At 35.9% G+C, this 22,909-nt stretch overlaps 1 protein-coding gene across 3 annotated transcripts in view; it reads left to right on the plus strand.

Moving 5' to 3' along the window:
- Positions 1–22,909, plus strand: part of NOX4 (NADPH oxidase 4) — a 152,569-nt gene that overhangs the window by 121,584 nt on the left and 8,076 nt on the right. For all 3 annotated transcript variants that reach the window (XM_074400356.1, XM_003935083.4, XM_010345653.3), the window contains 4 exons: positions 13,489–13,608; positions 15,494–15,602; positions 18,283–18,351; positions 19,935–20,032. In XM_074400356.1, coding sequence (XP_074256457.1) covers positions 13,489–13,608; positions 15,494–15,602; positions 18,283–18,351; positions 19,935–20,032 — 396 coding nt within the window. The remainder of the gene's footprint in view (positions 1–13,488; positions 13,609–15,493; positions 15,603–18,282; positions 18,352–19,934; positions 20,033–22,909) is intronic.

The following is a 22,909-nucleotide window of genomic DNA, read 5'->3' on the forward strand; positions in this document are numbered from 1 at the left end:
TCTATATATTATTTATATTGAAAAATTGAAGTGAAATCTTCTGACCCTTTGTTATATGAGGCAGATATTTTCTTCTCACTGATGCCCTAAGCATACTTCCTTGTTGAGGGAATCTGCCTTCATCTTCCTGAAGGTTAAGGAAATACAAGGCTTCTTATAACACATATCCTTCCCTAAAAGCTGATACGTGCTGAATCTTGCTCCTTCCTGTGGCATCTTGGGGCCTCCTCTATGAGAGTTTAACTTTCTTCAGTAGTTAGTATGCAACAGGCTAGACAATGAATTTACTAATATCTGAAATACAAAAGAAAGGCCATCAACTTAAAGGAATAGAATTTGGTTTATATATATTTCATCTAATCAGTATGCCAAATTCTTTGATTGCTTTGAGAGTTTTTTTCAAGTATTCATAAGCTTTGCTTTCTGGGGAAATTATTTTCCCTGTAATACTTAGCTTTGATAATGCTTACTTAATTATAACCACAAAAATAAATATAGAATCCTAATTATATTGCTTGTGCATTGTTTCAAATATTAATCCAGGCTTAATTTTTAAAAATAAACTTTCAGTCCCCTGATAACACACACAAAGACATGCATGTGCCTATACAGCCTTGTATGCATACTTTGCTCTATATCTACATGTTGACCAGCAGCATAAAAGTGCCCAAAAGGTTTGATGCACATCTGTTAGCAGCTGTTGGCAGAGGATGATGATGCCTGCTTTTCGGTCTCTGAGACTTTCTGATCACCTAATGCTTTTGCTTGAAGAGGGTAGTCATAGGAGTTTCTTAGGTAGTTATCTATTTGCAGCTACAGGAATACCTCAAGAGATTTTGTGGATTTGATTCCAGACCACTGCAACAAAGTGAATACCGCAATAAAGCTGTCACACTTTTTATTTTAGTTTCTCAGTGCACATAAAAGTAATTTTAACACTATGCTATAATCTTTTAAGTATGCAGTAGCTCAGGTATGTCTAGAAATACTAATTGCATCCCTTAATTAAAATATACTTTATTGTTAAAAATGATAACAATCATCTAAGCCTTCAGCAAGTTATAAACTTTATGCTGGTAGAGACTCTTTCCTTGATGTCGATGGTTGCAGACTGATTAGGATGGTGATTGCTAAAGGTTAGGCTACCTGCACGTATTTCTTAGGATAGAACGATTGATGCTTGCTGCATCAGTTGGCTCTTCCTTTTACAAAAGAGTTCTCTTTAGCATGTGATGCTGTTTGATAGCATTTTATCCACAGCATAACTTCTCTCAAAACTGAATGCAGTCTTCTCAAACCCTGCTGCTACTTCATCAAGTAAATTGATGTAATATTCTAAATCTTTTGTTGTGATTTCAGCATTTTCATAGCTTCTTCAGCAGGAGTAGATTTTATCTGAAAAAAAAAAAAAAAAAAAAAAAACTGTTTTCTTACTGTAATCCCAGCACTTTGGGAGGCCGAGGCAGGTGGATCACATGAGGTCAGGAGTTCAAGACCGGCCTGGCCAACATGATGAAACCCCATCTCTACTAAAAATATAAAAATTAGCCAGATGTGGTGGCACACACTTGTAGTCCCAGCTACTTGGAAGGCTGAGGTGGGAGAATTGCTTGAATCTAGGAGGCGGAGGTTGCAGTGAGCTGAGACTGTGCCACTGCCCTCCATCTGGGCAACAGAGTGAAACTCCATCTCAGAAAAAATTAAAATTAAAATTAAAAACTACTTTATTTGCTCATCCGTTATAAGCAACTCCTCATTTATTCAAATTATATCATGAGATTACAATAATTCAATCATATCTTCAGGCTCTACTTGTAATTGTAGTTCTCTATTTACACTATGTCTGTAGTTAGTTCCTCCACTCAAGTCATAGACCCCTCAAAGGTTTCCATGATGGCTCAAGTCACTTCTTCCAAACTCCTATTAATGCTGATAGTATGACTTCCTCCCATGAATCATGAATGCTCTTAATAATATCTAGAAGGTGAGTAATTTTCAGGATGTTTTTAGATTTACATTGCCCAGATCTACCAGAAGCATCACTGTCTATGGTAGCTATAGCCTTATGAAATGTATTTCTTAAATAATAACAGTTGAAAGTCAGAACTTCTCTTTGATTCATGGATTGAAAAATGGATGTAATGTTAGCAGGCCTGCAAACAACATTCATCTTCTTGTACATCTACATTATAGCTCTTGGTTGACTAGGTGCATTGTCAATGAGCAGTAATTTTAAACATTTATTTGTATAAATTTTTGTGGTACATATGTAATTTTGATACATGGATAGATTGTGTAGTGGCTAAGTCAGGGCTTCTAGCATATCCATCACCCAAATAACATACATTGTATCCATTAAATAATTTCTCATCATTCACTCACTTTCTAGCCCCCCAGCCTGCCACAACCTTTCAGGTCTCTGTTGTCTGTCATTCTGTACTCTACGTACATGTGTACACGTCATCTAGCTCCCACTTCTAAGTGAGAACATGGAGTATCTGATTTTCTGTGTCTGAGTTATTTCTTTCAGGGTAATGGCCTCCGGTTTTATCCATGTTGCTGCAAAAGTCATTATTTTGTTCTTTTTTGTTGCTGAATAGTATTTCATTATGTATATGTACTGTGTTTTTTTTAATCAATCATCCATTAATGGACACTTAGGTTGATTCCATTTCATTTGTATTGTTCTGGTGTGAGCTTTGCTTACTGCCTGTGTAAGCAGTAATATTTTAAATAGAATCTTGTGGGGTTTTTTTTTTTTGTGGTTGGCTTAAAATATTCAGTAAACCATGCTATCTATAAACAGATGTGTTTGCATCTGGACTCTGTTGTTTCTCTTATAGAGCACAGACAGAGTAGATTTAGCAAAATTCTTATGGATCTTCAGTTTTTCAGAATGGTGGATGAGCATTGGCTTCAACTTAAATTGACCAGCTGCCTTAGTCCATAGACAAGGGTCAGCCTGTCCTTTGACTCTTTGAAGCCAGGCATTGACTGCTCCTCTCCAGCTGTGAGCACCGTAGATGGCATCTACCACTTGATGGCTGTTTTGTCTACATTGAAAATCTGTTGTTTAGTATGGTCACCTTCATCCATTATCTCATCTGGATCTTCTGGATAATATGTTGCAGCTTTTCCATCAGCATTTGCTGCTTCACTTTAACTTTTATATTATAGAGATGGCTTCTTTTCTTAAGCCTCATGAACCAACCTCTTCCAGCTTCAGACTTTTCTTCTGCAGCTTCTACATCTCTGACAGCCTTCATGGAATAGAAAAGAGTTAGGGCCTTGTTCTGGATTAGTCTTTGGCTTGAGGGAATGTTGTGCTGTGGCTGATTTAATCATCCAGATGACTAAAACTTTCTCCTTATCAGCAGTAAGGCTGTTTTTCTTTCTTATTATTCATGTGTTCACTGAAGGAGCACTTAGAATTTTCTTCAAAACCTTTTTCCCTTGCATAGGCAATTTAGCTCACTGTTTGCCTCAAGAAGCCTAACTTTATGCCTATCTCAGCTTTCAACATACCTTCCTCTCTAAGCTTAATCGTGTCTGGATTTTGATAGAAGTAAGAGACACGTTACTCTTCCTTTCACTTGAAACTTAGAGTTAGTAACTGTACTAAGTTCAATATTGTTTTGTCTCAGAGAATAGGATGGTCCCAGGTAAGGGAATGATAATGAGAAATGGTTGGTGGGTACAGTCAGAACACACACATTTATTTATCATTCCAGATAACTGAAAGTCAAAGAGTTTGTAGCTTTGTAACATAAAAAAAATTCTGGAAAGTTAAAAAATGAGTCAAACAATTAGAATTTATTTCATTCACAACCACCGGTATATATATCTACATCAGGATTTTTACCTCATTTTTCTGGTTGAAATATGTTTTAAGACCTAAAATATGGGTTACAATGCAACTTCATTGTCCTATAAAATTATATCATGTCACAGAGTGATATTTACAGAGCATAGCATGACCAACATAGATCATAACATCACTAACATAGATTCGTTGTTCACTGGTTAGTGTGAGCTGTGGTAATTTGGATTTGGTCTGGAGTCTCTATTTACTCAACATAGTGTCCCTATAATCTTTAACTTCCTGTTACCAAGAGACATCTAACAAATAATGAAATATGGAAACGTGTGTCCTTTATTTAGATAAAAAATATTCATGAAGAGAACTGTTTCTGAAATGTATATGTGTATGTGTGTATATGTTTAAGGGAAAGCCATTTAAAAAATATTACCTGCGATGGTGCTTGGAAACACTCTTCTAAAATACAAAAATGTTCATTAATAACATTTCTACATTTGTGAACTCTTATTTGACCCATTACCAAAGCCAGGGCCATTCTCAACAGGATGTAATTGTAGACGCTGCTCCATGAAAATTCTCAGAGCAGAAATAGGTGTGGCAGTTGTCAGAAAGAGGTGAGTGAGTGGAAAGGAATAAAAAAAGATTGTGTCTCTAATACAAAGTGCATATTGTTGATTTGTAGGTTGAAGGAAACCAGTAGAGATGAAGAAATCAATTTTATTGCTGATGAACTCTGAAGGATTTAGGTTCACAACATACATAGTCTAGAGAGTAGTTATATTTTTATCCTTATCAGTACAGCATGGATATACACAGTGGTTAAGTACATCTGGCATAATTTTATCCACAAATTACTTGCAACCATTTTGGCAATTAAGCCCACAAAACATGACCCAATGGCTCTGGAAGTTTTAATCAAAATGTGTGTTAAAATATTGTGAAAATACAAGAATGAACTATTTCTACTCGGTTCTCATAAAGATCAAATTATCTGAGCTGCTTAATATCAGAACTGTTTAGAGAGAGGAATATCATTTATGACAAATTTTAAAGCTGTTCTATTTTGACTTGGTTTGCTATCAAAGAACAACTTTGTTTGGACAATAAAAATGATGTGGTAATTCAATTTCATTTCTAATGGGCTGCTTAAAAATGGCTTCAAATGATGATTTCGGGTACTACCCTTAAACTGCAAAGCCTCAGATGACTTTTCCACAGTCTGTTATTCAACTTATCCTCCTTTCTCTTTACTAGGCAAGTTTTGAGTTCCTTTTCTAGCTGTCACCCATCTTCAACAATTTCTGCTCAGTCTGCATGTCTGTAATGTACTTGTCATCTAAGCCTGAGCCAAGTTATTTTCATTCGTAATAGTAACACATAATGAACACTACACATGCCAACAATTGTGCTGTATATGCAGCATGAACTTCATTCTTACTATTCCTCTGTAAGTTAGGTAGTACTGTTTCCCTAATTTTACACATAAGAGGACTGAAATTCAAAGAGGTAAATGCCCTACCCAGAGTCACATGGCAGAGCTAGGTCTCCGATCCAGATTTCTTTGACCCTTCAAATTATACTTAACCTAGAAGTAGGAGGGTCATTGAGGGATAACTTTCAGTTGGCTGAAAACTGTGTGAAGTGTTCAGCACCTGTGTGATGTGTGTGCACGCACACATATACTTGGAGTTGGGGTGTAAGGAGAAATGTGGGCAAGGCCTAGAATACTTTATTTTTTTCAGGCAAGGTGTCACTCTGTCACTCAGGCTGTAGTGCAGTGGAGAAAGCACAGCCCACTGCAGCCTCAACATTCTGGGCTCAAGAGAACCTCCTGCCTCAGCCTCCAGTGTAGCTAGAACCACAGGTGTGTGCCACCAGGCCTAGCTTATGAGGCATAGGTTTAGGTTGGGGTGCAAAAGGGCAATCTCAGCTCACTGCAACCTCTGCCTCCCAGATTCAAGCGACTTTCCTGTCTCAGCTTCCCAAGTAGCTGGGATAACAGGAGCATGCTAATTTTTATATTTTTAGTAGAAATGGGGTTTCTTCATGTTGGCCAGGCTGGTCTTGAACTTCTGATTCTGATGATCCACTTGCCTCGACCTCCCAAAGTGCTGGGATTATAGGAATGGGCCACCACGCCCAGCCGGAGACATAGGTCTTAATCACATTGGTGTCACAGGCCTGGTTTTTGTTGCACAGGATGGTCTTGAACTCCTAGTCTCAAGCAATTGTCCCACCTCAGCCTCCCAAAACGTTGGGATTTGCAGATGTGAGTCACTACATCTGGCTTGGATTGCCACTTAAATGATCTTGGACTTTGTTGTAAAAACAATGAAGTCCATGAAAGGATTTTAAGCCCAGGAGAAAGGTAATTAGACTTACATTTTTATAAGTTTCTTATGGAACTAAAGAGGGACATGGGGCCAGCACATTAGCTAGTTGGCAATTTCATATTCAGGCAGGAAGTGATAATGAATTCATACTGTGGTAATCGTAATATGAAAGATCACATAGATGTCTGCAGGTCTTAGGCGGCATAATTAACAGAATGAGACGACTGTTAGGCAAGGAAAGAAGGAGAGAGAGGGAGAAGGAAAGAGCTTTGGGTGACTTCAAGCTTTTTCACTTGAGTCACGTTCTGGTTTAAGTTTTCATGATGGAGGGAGAGTGGCAATCTGAACATCTTTATGTTGACTTTTTGTTCCATATTACAAATGAAGATAATGGCGATACTTTCCTTCTAATGTTGCTTTGAGGAATGCCCAATGCCTGACACAATTCTTTCTTGTAAGTCTTTGTGACATTTAAATAAAATCATGGAAAGCACCTGGCCTCTTGCAAAAGTGAATCCTCATCACCACTCTCATAGTCAGCTCTGTTCTGTCATTTCTCAAAGCTATTGCTTGCCTCAGGGCAGGGGAAAGGCTCTACCATGTGGGCTGCTTTTATGTCTTCAGTCCATTGTAGATCCTGTCTGAAGGGTTGCATTGTCCTGTCTGGTGGAGATGGCTCTGGGTGATACGTTCTGCTTGGAATAGTCAGGAAGGAGCCCTTTCTCTTGTGTGTCTTCCTATCTGTGGTAAGGTTATTCTAGTACAGTTTCTACAAGCACAGTGATTCATAAGGTTTTCCACACTATACATATTGTCCTTCATTAAGGAATTACTGTCTTTCATCTTCTTATCCATAAAGTTAGGCTTTCTTTTACACAGTATGTGAAATTCCAGTACCTGCATGGCAAGAGATCTAAAGGGTAGTATTCTGACGACAGTGCGGAGTGGAATTGTAAGAACGCCTAATGCTACTGATATTTGCAAATCTAGGCTAGTAAGATGTCTAAAGGTCAGCTGGTAGTGGATCCCAACCCCTGGGTGGGGATTCACAAGGAAAATCCCTGTCATCAGAATTGTAAAACTGACGCATTGCTTAAATTGTAAAGATTCTGGCTCAGAGATGAAAGTCAAGAACTGCGTTAGTGCAAGGCTGATGAGCGAGCAATAAACACGCCATAGTTCCGACTGAGAGCACCCCTCATTCCTGACTCAGATCACCATTGGTTGAAGGATAGGGACAAGCGGAGTCTAAAGCTGGAGGTTAGGTGGCTGAAATCGCAGAACAAGTTGGGGAAGTAGCCACTTTCTAGAGATAATTAAGCACATGCACTTCCCCGTCTAGTGCCTTTGAGAGCCGTTTACTTTCTTTGCTGCCCCATCCTGCATTCAGCTGAATACATCTTTTCAGACCCTTTAGTTTTTAGGTTTGAGGAATTTTTGTTTTTTATTTGGGGTTTTGTTTTATTATGTTTAGGCAGAAATTGTCAGTTGACAAAGGAGCCTGAAGTCCTTCCTTTGTTAAAAATCGTATATTAAATGCATCAATTCATAATGCTTATGGGAATACAGTTATAATTTTGATAGCATGATTGTTTTATAGTAGCTCCTTGCCAAAGAATTTTTATCCTTGCAGACCTTATATTAATTCATTTCTAAGGCCTTGACTGAATCATTCAGAATTCTAAGAGATAAACATCAAAGTGGTTTTTTTTTTCCAGCAATGTTAACATGAGATTGAATTAGATAATAATTACAAATTATCGTAAGTGGGATTGAGTTCTTGATTTGGCTCTCAGCTTGAACGTTTTTGGTATATAGAAATGTTGCTGAGTTTTGTTTCTTGACTTTGTATACTGAAACTCCTAAAGCCATTTATCAGTTCTCTTGGCAGAGTCTTTAAGGTTTTCTAGGTATAGAAGCAAATCATCAGTGAAGAGAGATAGTATAACTTCTTTTCCTAATTGGATGGCTTTTCTTTCTTTTTCCTGCTTGATTGCACTGGCTAGGACTTCCAGTGCTATGCTGAATAGGAGTGGTAACGGTGGGCATCCTTGCCTTGTTCTGGTTCTCAAGGGAAATGCACCCATCTCTTGCCAGTTCAAGATGCTGTTGGTTGTGGGTTTGTCATAGCTGGTGCTTATTATCTTGAGGTACGTTCTTTATATGACTAGTTTATTGAGGGTTTTTACCATAAAGCGATGTTGGATTTTATCGAAAACTTTTTCTGCATCTATTGAGACTGTAATAAGTTATTTGTTTTTATTTCTGTTTGTGTGCAAAACAAGAAAACTAAACATTAGGTACACATGGACATGAAGATGGGAATAATAGACACTGGGGAATGTAAGATGGGGGAGCAAGAGGAGCAGAGATTGAAAAGTTACCTATGGAATATTATGCTTAGGAACTGGGTGACATATCTAGTCATACTCCAAACCTAAGCATCACACAATATACCTTTGTGACAAACCTGCACATCTACTCCAATTCTAAAATAAAAGTTGAAAAAACACATGCACATGAATATTCATTGCAGCACTGTTTACAATAGCAAAGACCTGGAACCAACCCAAATGCCCATCAATGATAGACTGGACCGGAAAAATGTGGCACATATACACCATGGAATATTATGCAGCCATCAAAAACAATGAGTTTGTGTCCTTTGTAGGGACATGGATGAACCTGGAAACCATCATTCTCAGCAAACTGACACAAGAACAGAAAATCAAACACTGCATGTTCTCACTCATAGGTGGGTGTTGAGCAACGAGAACACATGGACACAGGGTGGGGAACATCACACACTGGGGTCTGTCTGGGGGAAATAGGGGAGGGACAGCAGGGAGTGGGTAGTTGCGGAGAGATAGCATGGGGAGAAATGCAAGATATAGGTGATGGGGAGGAAGGCAGCACATCACACTGCCGTGTGTACCTATGCAACAATCTTGCGTGTTCTTCACATGCATCTCAAATCCTAAAATGCAATTAAAAAATTACATATTAATTACAGAGAGTTCTTAGCCCTCTGCTGGTAAGGCTTCTTTTCTTAAATTATTGCTAAAGTTCAGGGTGTTAAAGTCCCTCCAACCTCCCACAACTCTTAACATAAAGGTTAAGGTAGGACACTTATCATTATACAGATGCTCCTCAATGTACTGTGAGATTAGTCCCTATAAACCCATCGTAAATGGAAAGTACTTTAACTTGAGAATGCATTAAATGCATTTAATTTACAGAGCATCATAGTTTAGCCTAGGCTGCCTTAAACATTCTCAGAACACTTACATTAGCCTACTGTTGGGCCACGCAAAGCCTGACTTATTCAGTACAACGCATTGAATGCTGTTCTCTGTAGAGTACAATATTGGTTGTTTAAGCTCATGATCATGTGTCTGACTGGAAGCTGTGGCAGCTGCCCAGCATCATGAGAGAACGTTGTACCAAATACCACTAGTGCAGGAAAGGGTCAAGATTCAAAATTTTACGTATAGTTTCTACTGAATACGTACTGCTTTCATTGCATCATAAAGTCAAAAAATTTTAAATCGAACCATCCTAAGTTGGGTACTCCCTGTATTTAAAATCACCACCTGCACCAATTCACTCCTTACCCTCCTTACCTCCTCTGTCAGCAACATCAGTAGCGCCTGGGGGATGGTGGACACTACAATGCTCAGACTTCTGAATCAGCAAGTCTCAGGGCAGGCCTAGCATTCTGTGTTTTAACAAGCCCTCCAGGAAATTCTGATCCACACTAAAATTTGAAAACCATCAAGGGAAAACCGTCACGGGCTTTTTACACCCACTCCTTTTGCTTGTTATTTCCATTGATAAGATTCTCTCCTGAGACTCAAATGATCTAAAACTGAAGCACCATCCTCTCCTGAGGAATAATCACATTCACTTTTTTCCTACATGAAGAGAGAATTGTTAGATGATGGATGTCTCAGAACCTTTATTGTTTTTACCCTTATATACTATCCCTCACCAAAATAATTGGTAATTGTAATGATTATTATCTGATTATTAACAAAATAAGCTTTGGAATAAATCTGAGAATGAATTTAGTAACAGGCCTCCTTCCTTAATGTAAGTGTGACCTTAAGAAAAGTATTTAACCTTTTGAGTTTTAGTTTCCAAGGCAATAAAACAGACATTATACTTTTCCTATGAAAGTTGTTGTGTGGATTAACAGTGAAGGTGTATATAGAACATTCAGTATCAACCCTGGATTGAATGTTCAGCAAAGAGTACCCATTGTTATTATAACTTATTTTACTTTCTGAGGTAAGGGTCTCGGGCACTTCTTAAAAAAGAAAATATTTTTGGAAACTGAGTTTTACTCTGTCACCCAGGCAGGAGTGCAGTGGTATGATCACAGTTTACTGCAGTCTCAACCTCCTGGACTCAAGCCATCCTCCTGCCTCACCCTCCCTAGTACCTGGGCTTACAAGTATGTGCCACCATGCCCAGCTAATATTTAAGACAAGTGTTTCATCATGTTGTTCAGGCTGGGCTCAAAATTCTGCCCTTTAGCAATCTTCTTGCCTCAGCCTCCCAAGGTGCTGGGATTGCAGGTGTGAGCCGCTGCACCAGGCCCTTGGAATGTTTTATTAAAAGAAATGTTTAAAGTCACAGCTGATCAGAAAAGATTTTAAAGGCAAATAATTTTCCAAAATTTACATTTATATAAACATTAAGTGTATGTGAATTCCAAACCTTTACTTTCAATAATAATAAAATATTAATTATATTATTCTTAAATATCTCATATTTATCAGATTCTTACTATGTTCAGTCATTATGTTAAAAGTATATTTGCATTCAGCCACATAAAACAGAAAGGTAGCTTAAAACCCATTAATGTTAATGAAAAAATTAAATCAATGTTTTAAATGTAAATAAGTTCTACTTTCAAGGGAAAAACTTAAATTTCAAAACATGTTTCTATATTTTGAGGTGGATCAGAGAACATATCTATTATTCTTAGAATTATCTTAGATCCACAATCCTTCATAAAGGATCTTTTCATTATTTATCAACTGAAGTTCATAAGTGTGTCAAGGTGATTTCATCTCTACTGTTGGAGCAAGACTTTGCAGAGTTGCCTTTAATTTCTACAGTCTGGTTACATATATTATGATAATAGTAACAGCATTCTTTTTTAATTTTACCTTTTAGATTGACAAATACAATTGTATCTATTATATACAACATAGGTTTTAAAAAATTATTATTTTAATTTAAGTTCTGGGGTACATGTGCAGGACATGCAGGTTTGTTACATAGGTATACATGTGCTATGGTGGTTTGCTGCATCCATTACCCCATCATCTACATATGGTATTTCTCCTGATGCTATCTCTCCTCTATCCCCCTACCGCCTTCTATCCATCACTTAGCCCCCCAGCCCAGATAGGCCCAGTGTGTGATGTTTCCCTCCCTGTGTGCATGTGTTCTCATTGTTTAACACCCACTTATGAGTGAGAACATGTGGTGTTGGTTTTCTGTTCCTGTGTTAGTTTGCTGAGAATGATGGCTTTATCCATATCCCTGCAAAGGACATGAACTCATCCTTTTTTATGGCTGCATAATATTCCAAGTATTCCATGGTGTATGTGCCACATTTTCTTTATCTAGTCTATCATTGATGGACATTATGGTTGGTTCCAAATCTTTGCTATTGTGAACAATGCCACAATAAACATGTATGTGCATGTGTCTTATAATAGAATGCTTTATAATCCTTTGGGTATATATCCAGTAATGGGATTGTTGGGTCAAATGATATTTCTATTTCTAGATCCTTGGGGAATTGCCACACATTCTTTTAAAGACCATGTACTACTATAGGGAGAAAGTCACTGCTCCTAAACCTTCAAGGCAGTGTATTCTGCACATTAATCAGATTAAACATGTAAAAAAGTGATTTAAGCAGTTTCTGTTTTCATCTCCCACAGAAAACTAGATGTTGCAAAGTAATCAACTACTGGTAATTTTATCTTCCTATTTTTTCCAAGAAAAGTAAAATTTTGTCTCACCTGATTAAAAAAAAAAAAGCCATTTCAAATGAAAAACAACTGATTCTCGAAGGGCCTTAAAACCAATTCTCATCTACATTTTCCAGCTCATGCTGGACTTAGCCCATTTCTTACATCGATGCTGGGCCCACCAGAAGGCCTGTCAGTATACTGTAAGCACTCAGTGATGCCATTAACAAAGCGTATTTCTGATATTTGTGTGGCCCTCTGCAATCTGTGCAGACATTTTGTTTCTCTAGCATCACATCTTATTGACCCTTTTATAGATGAAGGAAATCCAGGTTAGAGAGGACAGTAACTTGTCTGGAATCCCATCCCAGTAAATGACTAGAACACTGAGTTCTAGTTGTCCTGTCCAAAGTTATTTCAAAACACCAAAGAGTAGCTTTGTGGGGAGTGGGGAGGGTGTTTATGTGGGTGTGTAGCTCAGAAAGCAGATGAGTAGGAAGGAGGGGCCACTGGCCAAAATATAGTCACACAGCCAAAACAGATGCAGGGAGTCTGAGAAACGTAGTATTTTGGCTGGACATTTTGCTTCCCTAAATAAAATTAATTTTCTGTTACTAAGAAAGAATGAGAGGATGAATATTTTATGAACAATTAGCAGTTCTATTGAAGTTAAGAAGGATTTCTCTATTCTCTCTGTCACACATACACACACACACACACACACACACATACACACACACTTGAATATATAAACATGAGCACAATCACAAAGAAAGATCTGAGTAATTAGAGCCTCGGGTCCTCCTTTGTGATTGTGCTTTACAGATAAAGAACTGTCAGTTCATAAGTAAAGCTCTATACTTATGAACAACTAGGGCAAGAGGAGGAATAGTGTTCGATTCTTTTCCATACTCCTATTATTTTTCTGTTCACGTAGCACATGTTTAAGTATTTCGATTACTGATCTAGCCATTGAAAAAATATTTTTTGAATTTAGACACAGAAAAGCAATTCTTATTTTAATTTAGTCAAATATAGTAATCTAATATGATCAGAACTTTAACTTGTCCTTAGCTATCTGGCATGATCATATTTATGTTACTCTGTACTTTTAATTAGTGATTTCCTCTAAAAAGGCATACTTACAAGCAGATGTACTTGTTTTAATATTGACACTTCCTAAACAACATTTGTTACTCCTTTAGGCTGATCACTATGAGAAACAGGGAAATAGGGCCTGAGCCGTCTCAAAGTCTAGAGATTGTATTCATCATGTTTGCTCTATGGCACAGAAAATTAACTCATTTCATTTTTTTCCCACCTTTGGCTGACTGCTCTACAGGCTGTATATTGATGGTCCTTTTGGAAGTCCATTTGAGGAATCACTGAACTATGAGGTCAGCCTGTGCGTGGCTGGAGGCATCGGAGTAACTCCATTTGCATCAATACTCAACACCTTGCTGTATGTCATTTGGATCTACTTTATTAATCCAAATAGAGAACTGCTAGTATTTCAGATATCTTTTTAGTATAAAACAGTTTCTTATTAAATTATTCTACCTGTAGATCAAGGATCTCCATTTACTGATTAATGAAGGTAACAATTCAGAGATTCTCGGCATGTGGTCTGGGGCTCCCAGCATACTCTCTTGTAGAAAGATGACATGCCACAGTTATACACTCCTCTGTCCTTTTCCTCTGTTAAAAGTCATTCACCTCCATCCTTTATTTCTCTATCAGTGGTAAGTGATTCTACTTACTCATTCAGTCAACAAATACTTTTGAGCACCCATGTGCCAATAGGTCTTATAGGTATTGGGAAGACAGCAATGAATGAAAACAGAGTTCCTGCCCTTAAAAAGCTTACATTCAAATGCGGCAGGTGAAAAATAGAGCAATAAACATAAATAAAATTATTTCAGAAAATATAAGAATTATGGCAAAAGGAAGACGTTAATGGACACGGAAAAGAGGGCTGGGTTTATTTTTGAAGTATGGTCAGGGAACGCTTTTCTGAGATGGCAAATGAACACGTCATTCCTTCATTTATTACTTAGCAAATTTACAGCAGACTAAAAGTAACTTCAAAGGCAAAATTGCGGCTGGATACATTGGCTCATGCCTGTTACCCCAGCTCTTTGGGAGGCCAAGGTTGATGGATTGCTTGAGGCCAGGAGTTCAAGACCAGTCTTTCCAACGTGGTGAAACCCCATCTCTACTAACAATACAAAAATCAACCAGGCATGGTTGCACATGCCTCTAATCCTAGCTACTTGAGAGGCTGAGGGATGAGAATTGCTTGAATGAACCTGAGAGGCAGAGGTTGCAGTGAGTGGAGATGGTGCCACTGCACTCCAGCCTGGGTGACAGAGCGAAACTCTGCCCAAAAAAAAAAAAAAAAAGGAAGGGGGCAATTGACCAGGAAATAATAAACTAAAACTTATTTTAGTTTCAAGATTATAAGCAAAAGTTAATTGAAATGAAAACATAAAGCAAAATGACAGTAGAAAGTTATTCTCAAATCTGTTCCATTTACTTTTCAGGTAGATACAATTTACATTAAACATCTAGATTTTTTTTTTGGAGTACCAAAAAAGAAATAATAAATTTAAGTGATGTTATTGAATGATATTTCAGTTTTAAATACTAGATGTAAATTTGGTAATTTCTGGCAGTTCTTACAAAAATGACCAAGTTCTAAGCCAGAAATCATTTGTTTCTGACAACACATTACAAGTTATTTGGATACCTAATGTTATGAAAAGGGAAGAACATTTTCTTAACCTCAAGCCTACTTTATAAATGGGGATCCAAACTTGGAATTATGAGTTGCTGGAATGCATTACATCGTATGTGATTGTGAAATCTCTTTTTTAATGATTTTTAAGAGGGAATAAACAACTAACTCTCTGGAATGGTTTTGGCTCATTTTGCCAAAAAGCCAGAGCAAGACTGGATGACCTTTGGAGCCCTACTCAGTCTGTGATCGGATTTACTGAAACTTGAAAACTTGTTTTTCTGAGGTGCAGGGTCTAGTATTATTCTGGTCCAGTTCAGTTACGGAATTCAACTGGAAATGGATGATATGCATACTTGTAAATATTATTCACACAAGTTCATTTAACACTTAAATGCCTAAATTCATGAAGTACGTCATGTCCTTGAGTCAGTATATTACATATTCATTTAGATCTCATGGTAGGTGCTGTGTCAGAAGCTAGAATATAAATGACTGATTTTTTTCTATTTGTTGCTTACTAATGAAAAGCAAAGTGTCAAGAATATAGGGATTCTTTAATATTTGTGTTTGCCATCCTAATCACTGCCATGTTATTTTAATTTCAAAGGGATGACTGGAAACCATACAAGCTTAGAAGACTATACTTTATCTGGGTTTGCAGAGATATCCAGTCCTTCTGTTGGTTTGCAGACTTACTCTGTGTCTTGCATAACAAGGTAACATTAAGGTTGTTTCTAGTTTTGCAATTTTTCAAATTAAAAACAGTTATATCTTTTATATTACAAAAGCAATAAATGTTTGCTATAGAATAAACTATAGAAATTATGCTAGTAGCAGCAACAAAAGAAATAAGTCCCTTAAACATACAAAATCAGAGATATCTGTTAGCAATTAGATGCACATCTTTTCAGATATGGATAATTGTGAGGATGTGTATATATATATCCTATTTTAATATAGAAACGTTCATTTCTATGTTTTAACATAGGGTGTGTCACATAGAAATGTATGCATGTGGCTGGAAGTGATGAGGGAAGACGATGAAGGGAAATACCAGAATACACCTGCTGTAACATCTTCCATGCCTTGTTCTGATAGCACTTATCCTTGATTGCCATCTTTCATACTTCAGATCAGCAGACTTTTTGGTATACGACACAAAAATCTCAAAAATCCCAAATTCTGTGTTTTATTTTTTTAGAGATAAAGCAGGCATCTTTATCTATCCTACCTGTAACATTTGATCTATTTATCTTTATTCAAATTATACAAGTAATACACCTATACATTTTTGCTACGAATATTTCAAACAATTATGGTAAATCAAAATCTTCTCTTACTACCTTCCCTACCTAATCTGTGTAAACAGAGGTAACTCTTAAGTGTTCTGTAAGTCCTATCATACTATTTATGTTATTTATGCAAATTCCTTTTTCAATTTATTACTGCTTTTTGACTACTTTTTGGTATTATTGCATGTAGAGCTACCTCATTGTTTTTCCTGGTACCAACAATTAGAGATGATAGACCTACCTGGTTCTTTTAGTGTATTTCATTGTATGGATATATATAGTTTACTGAACAACACTCTAATATTAGATATTTACTTCTTTGTTACAAAGAATGCTGAATATGTATCATTATATATGCCTCTTTGTGCACGTATTCACTCATTCAGTCATTCCTTCTGTCATTCCGTATGTATTTTTTAACTGCTTACTATCAATCTGGAACTATTCTAGGATCTGGAGATGCATCAGGTGACAAAATAAAACCAAAGATTCTTATCTCATGTGGTTCACATTGTAAGGGGGAAAGATAGACAACAACCAATGAATACATCGAGTGTCAGGTTCTGAGATTTGGGCTAGGACACAGAAGGAAGGGAAAGGTGGAGTAAGGCCCAGTAGAGAGTGTGTTAATTTACATTGCTTGGTGAGGAACACCCATCAGACAAAATGCCATTTGAACAGCCTTGACTGAAGTGAATGAGCAGACTAGACACATACTTTGGAGAAAAAAAATTCAAGATAGACAAACCTAACTTCACAGGCAAGGTCCCTGATGTAGCAGTATACTTGATGTCCTGGAAGAGGAGAAAGGTGGTCTTTGTGGGTGAAGCAGAGTAAGCAAGGGGAAGAATAGTAGGAAAGGCAATTAGAAAGGTGGTGTCTACTTTTTCTGGGAAGACGCAGATTACATAAGGCCTTCAGACTTTATGCAAAAAAAAAAAAAATAGAAAAGAAAAGAAAATGATTGGTTCTGGGTATACACCTAGAATAATTAAAAGAAGGGAATTGCAGATATTTGTATGCAAATGCCCATAGAAGTATTAGTTCACAATAGCCAAAGGATGGAGGCAACCAAAATATTCATCAAGAAATGAATAGATAAACAAACTGTGGTGTACACATACAGTGTAATATTATTCAGCCTTAAAAAGGAAGGAAATTCTGACACATACCACATCCAGGCACTTTGAAGACATAATGCTAAGTGAATTGAGCTAGACACAAAAGAACAAATATATTATGCTGCCACTTATAGGAAGTACCTAGAATAGTTTAATTTGTAGAGAAAGGAGGTAGAATAGAATATGCATCCTTGCTAAAAATATTGTAAACAATTCAGATACAGTAAAATCCTCCCAGGTTACCAGAGCCTTCAGGGAAGGGAAAATGAGGAGTTGTTAATCCATGTGTTTCTTTCTAGACTATTTTTGCAGGTATATTTTTGCCTCATGCGTTTTTGTACATGAGAAACCAGAGCCCATTGCTGAATAACTGGAAGGCAGGATCAGAAAAAAGCATCTATTTGTTTTTGTTATTTATTTAGTTTTATACTTGCTAGCATGCATAAGCTAAATCACTATTGTCTTTTCTTTTTCTAAAGAAAATCATGTTCATGATGAGTGAACTGGTAACATTTTGAGACTTTTAAGAATAAAATGAAGGGGATTTCAGAAGGACTAATATTTGAGAATATTTGTATACCATTTAGTATGCTAAATTTTGTATCTATAAAGGTAACAGAGAATTATTCCCTACCACTACCACCATCAGACCTAATTCATACCAAGAGGCCAGATTGTTAATGTTAGATCTGTTTTATATATATATATATATATATATTTGTGTGTATGTATATATGTATATAGAACTTAACACAACCTAGCTTATCATAGTCAATATATATCAGAAAACAAATACATATGTATATTTCATATTACAAAAGCAATAAATAAATATATGTATAATATATATTCCTTTTCTGATAGATATTGACTATGATAAGCTAGGTTGTGTTAAATTCTAGAATCACTTATGTTAGAATAGGAGAACATCTGAGTATACCCACAGAATTTCAATAAGGCTATCCCTTTTTCTGTCCACTCAGTTTTGGCAAGAGAACAGACCTGACTATGTCAACATCCAGCTGTACCTCAGTCGAACAGATGGGATACAGGTATGTGGTTGACTGTTACTGTAAATTAAACAATTCTCTTGATAATAGATTTACTGTGGGAGCTGTGGTGGAAGAAAATTCCTGCAAGTGGTTTGAACAGTTTCTTAGAGAAGGGGCTCTTTTGGAATATGTCCAGAAAACTGATGGCTTGTCCTTGGAGTCAACCATATTATGCCTGCCATTTGTCCTTCTCACTGGGGGCTGGAACAGTCCTTTTGAGTCTACCCCTTCCCTCTTCACTATCACCTCAAGTTCTTTACTTCTGAAATTCAGACTTTACATGAACAGCTTGTGATTTCTTTTTATTGAGGGGATGTTTTATGTGGAGAGAGAAGATGAGTTTGTATCCAATTAAGCTTATTTCTAGCCAAGGAAAACTAACAGTAATAATAGCTACCACGCATTGTTTATTTACTGTTCTAGGCACTGTGCTAATAATAGCTACCACACATTGTTTATTTACTGATCTAGGCACTGTGCTAAGAATTTCAATTTCACTTATATTAATTTATGTAATAAAAACAGAGTCAAGCAGTAGATGATACTCCCATTTTGCAGATGATGAAACTAATATTCGAAGACAACATTGAAGAGCTGGACTGGTGTATAAATCTAGGCATGAATGCTTTTGCAAATTTTATTTTAGTACTTGTGTCATACATTTTCAGAATACTTTGAATACAAAATATTAATGTTTGTCAATTACCTCAAAGCTAATCTAACCCTGATTTTCCAGTCTGATTTCTAGCCTACTTGGTATGTGAAATATATTTCATTTTACTACTCTCATGAAGCAAGTCAATGTCACTTTTCCTCCTTGTATTGCTGTAATGAAGGTATGAAGCATAATTCGCATTGGTTCTCAGTTTGCCTGCCTGAGATTCAGTCTCTTCCTCCTTTCTCTGCATTTCACTCTGACTCTTCACATTGATTCAGATCTAATGCTCTGTTAGTTGCAAACAGGAGCCCATTATCAGCCATTTGCCGATAGACCCAATTTTGAAGTTCTGCTGTCTTGAGCGGTCTTGTCTAGGATCGTTTCCACAAATTTACAATGATAATTTATAGTATTTACTCATATAATGAGCCAAATATGACAACTATATTCATGGTGGCCAAATACTTCAATGAAGTGAGTGTGCTGAGCCTTTTTTAGAGTGAGCAACTAGAACTAATTTTTTGTCTTGCATTGCAGTTCTTTAAAGATGAAGCAATGAACTGAAGTCTAAGAAAATTAGCTATTTGTCAGAATGGCATTCAAGGAGATTAGTTCTAACAATTAGTTCTCGCAATGAATTCATTTAAAAATAAAAATTTTTTACCTTTCTACCAGAATGATTTTGTTTGTTTGTTTGTTTAAAAACAAACAAATGGCATTCAAGGAGATAATGGATTAAAAAAAAAAAGAGAGAAAGGAAATGATACTTTGAAATAATTGTACGAAATAGGATGCCATTTGATACTTAACATTCTTTATGTCACAGCAATTTGGTGGGAAATCACAGCACCAGCAGAAATGATGTTAGAGAAATAGATTACTTATATAAATCTTGAATAATGTAGTGTTTTCTTTTTGGCAAAAGATAATTGGAGAAAAATATCACATACTGAATTCAAGACTTTTTATTGGACGTCCTCGGTGGAAACTTCTGTTTGATGAAATAGCAAAATGTAACAGAGGGTAAGTTCTATACCTCAAAAATTTGACATGAGGCTAATAAATTAATTAAAATATTTTCAAATAGTTTCATGAAGTTTAAAAAATGAATTGGCAATGAGTTTACAAATTACAAATTCACTGAAACACTCTTTAACTACCAAAGGTGGAAGTAAGACAGATATCGCCCTACATTTCTGTAATTCCAAAAAATTAAAGTTTGACTTAGAAGTAGTGTATAATGTATTTATGAGTTCAACTCTTCCCCCACTTACATATTTGTATAGGTCTGTGTTAAAGATCAGTATTCATTTTCACAGTGTATATCAGGTGATCATGGGAAAAGCTTTCAAGGTCATGTTTGCAAAGAATTCACAGTTAGTTCTAACAATGAATTCACTTAAAAATCACATTTTTGTACCTTTTTACAAGGATGAATATGTATGTTTTGTTTGTTCATTAAAAAAAAATCTTTGTGTTGTATTATGCAGTCTTTAAATCTGGAATATTTCCAAATATATTATTTAGAAACTATACTTGTATAAAGAATCTTGTTCTTATAGACTATGTGTTTGTAATCTGAAGAAATTACTATGGAAGGGAAGCTTCCATTTCACTTTAGGGCACAGACCAGCCAACCCATTTGTCTGTTGTAAATTTATCATAGTGCAGAGCACTGATCTATAAGAATTCTAAGAAGATTTTGAAAACTGTATAACCACTGACATATTTTTAGGTTTGTGTCTAAATAGTTTCATCATAAGTTTAAATAGTTGCAAACAATATTGACATTTTGTAATTAACGTAATTTCTTGTAACATATCCACTGGAATATAAATATAGCTAGATGATACTAATGTCATTTATTACAAAAATATATAAACTCTTAGCAGTTGGATATTTTACATCATTCTTTTTCTTTCATTTAATGTGTATTTCTTTCCCATTAGTGCATATAATTTATATATTTTTTCATTTGAACTAATCATATTTTTATTGCTAACCTGATTCTAATCATAAGTGTACAACAAGAACACACATAAATTAAATATTTTATTTGTAAATTTCCTGTAAACATAGACTCTGGTGTTAATTTTTACTTCTGGCTTGAGTTATCATTACAATTATTAGTATATAGTTGACCACTTCATAAATTTTAAAATATGTTCTTATAAACATCAAAAGAATATTTGATTATAAATGCACAAGCCAGCTTATTAAATGTATATATTTTTAAAAATCCAATTTAGGAACTGGTGGATGAATGTTATTTATTGAAGACATCATTGATTCAAGATGGCTCCTATCTCTACCTTAAAAGATTTTGTTTTAGAAAGTACAGAATGGGGCCTGGGAAGTGAAATTTAAAAAGAAATAAAGTTACCCATGTGATTCAGATTACAGCCATGTTTAAAGCACTTTTGTAGTATTTCCCTTCCCTTGATGAATTAGTTTTGGGATGAAAATGTAAGCATGCTTTACAAAGCAGGAGTTCTTTGTAATATTCAGAGTTGAAATTTGAAAAAAATGATGTGAACCGACTTTTGGCTACCTTCCTTTCCCATCTTTCTCCAATAGCAACTCGTCTTCGATGTGATGATCTTATCATACTCATCTGTCTCTTGCTATGCATTGCAGACATGTTCCTCTTTAGTGGCATTTACTGACTTCTGACAAGAATTTTTTTTTTTGTAGACTTTCACAGTATATTGCTGAAAACAGAGTTTCTTTGGCTGAATTCAGAAACCAAATCCATAAAGAGTAGATTATCTACAGGGAAATACAGACTGAAGCTGTTGGTTCCTACCGTTAGTTCTCAAGAATTCTCATTTGTTAGGCTGTTTATGTTTTAGAGTGGTGTGTGTGTGTGTGTGTGTGTTTGTGTGTGTGTGTGTGTGTGTGTGTGTGTGTGTGTGTGTGTTATTTGGTAGTTTGTTCTTTTTCTGGAAAAAATGGAAAAGTGGTTTAAGAAGAGCAAATGTGCACCATCTGCTGTTGACATTTTGTACAACACTTTGACTTTTGACTGTGTGTTGGTTCTCAGGCAGTTGCCTGAAATGCATTAAAATTTTTTTTGAAGGACTTTTATGTAGCCTACTTAGGAAAAGAATGGATCAACATTCTTAAGGTTTCTTTAGCGGGTCGAAGGCACTGTGTAAATGAACGGTTTCATTTAAGATGTAGCATTTAAATTAATCTCATGCACATAAATTGCTGAAAACATAAAAAGATTATAGCAGGGAAGACAGGCATATAAGTCGAACTTTTAAAATATCATATGTTGGGCAACACTTTTTAACTTTCAGAAACTGATTATTTATTAAACCAGCAGGCATTAGTTTACAATACTACGTAGAATACAAATTTAAATTGGATTAAAAACTCCTGGTGCAGAGGTAATGATTGGTAAGTCCTTGTTATGTATTCTTACAGAAGGTTATGTAAGTTTGTGTGAGAGTATGTGTGTTTGTAGAAAAGTATATGTAAACCTATGTGTGTGTGTGTGTGTGTGTGTGTACACCATATATATTTAAAATCTAATCCTTAGTTTTCTAATTAAAATAGAATCTATAACAACTAATTATTCAACTTCCTTTGTTGTTGTTGTTTTCTTTTTTCTTGGCTATGCTAGGAAGAACCAACTAATTTTTAGTGATGTACTTCTTTTGATCATAGACAAGATGTACTTCTTTTGATCATAGACAATTTCTGTGTAATTGTATCTCATAGTATTCTAGAGTATGAACATGACTGTTACTACCCTAATTATTTATATTTAGGTTCCTTATATTTCCTTACAGTTAAAAACAGTGCTGTAGTAATTATCTTTGTACATACTTTCTTATGTGAGAATATTGCAGTAGATCAAGATCTTTGAGTGGAAGTGCTCAACAGGTGTAT

Source organism: Saimiri boliviensis, chromosome 6 (genome assembly GCF_048565385.1).
Source record: "Saimiri boliviensis isolate mSaiBol1 chromosome 6, mSaiBol1.pri, whole genome shotgun sequence".
In the NCBI taxonomy this organism is placed as follows: Eukaryota; Metazoa; Chordata; class Mammalia; order Primates; family Cebidae; genus Saimiri; species Saimiri boliviensis.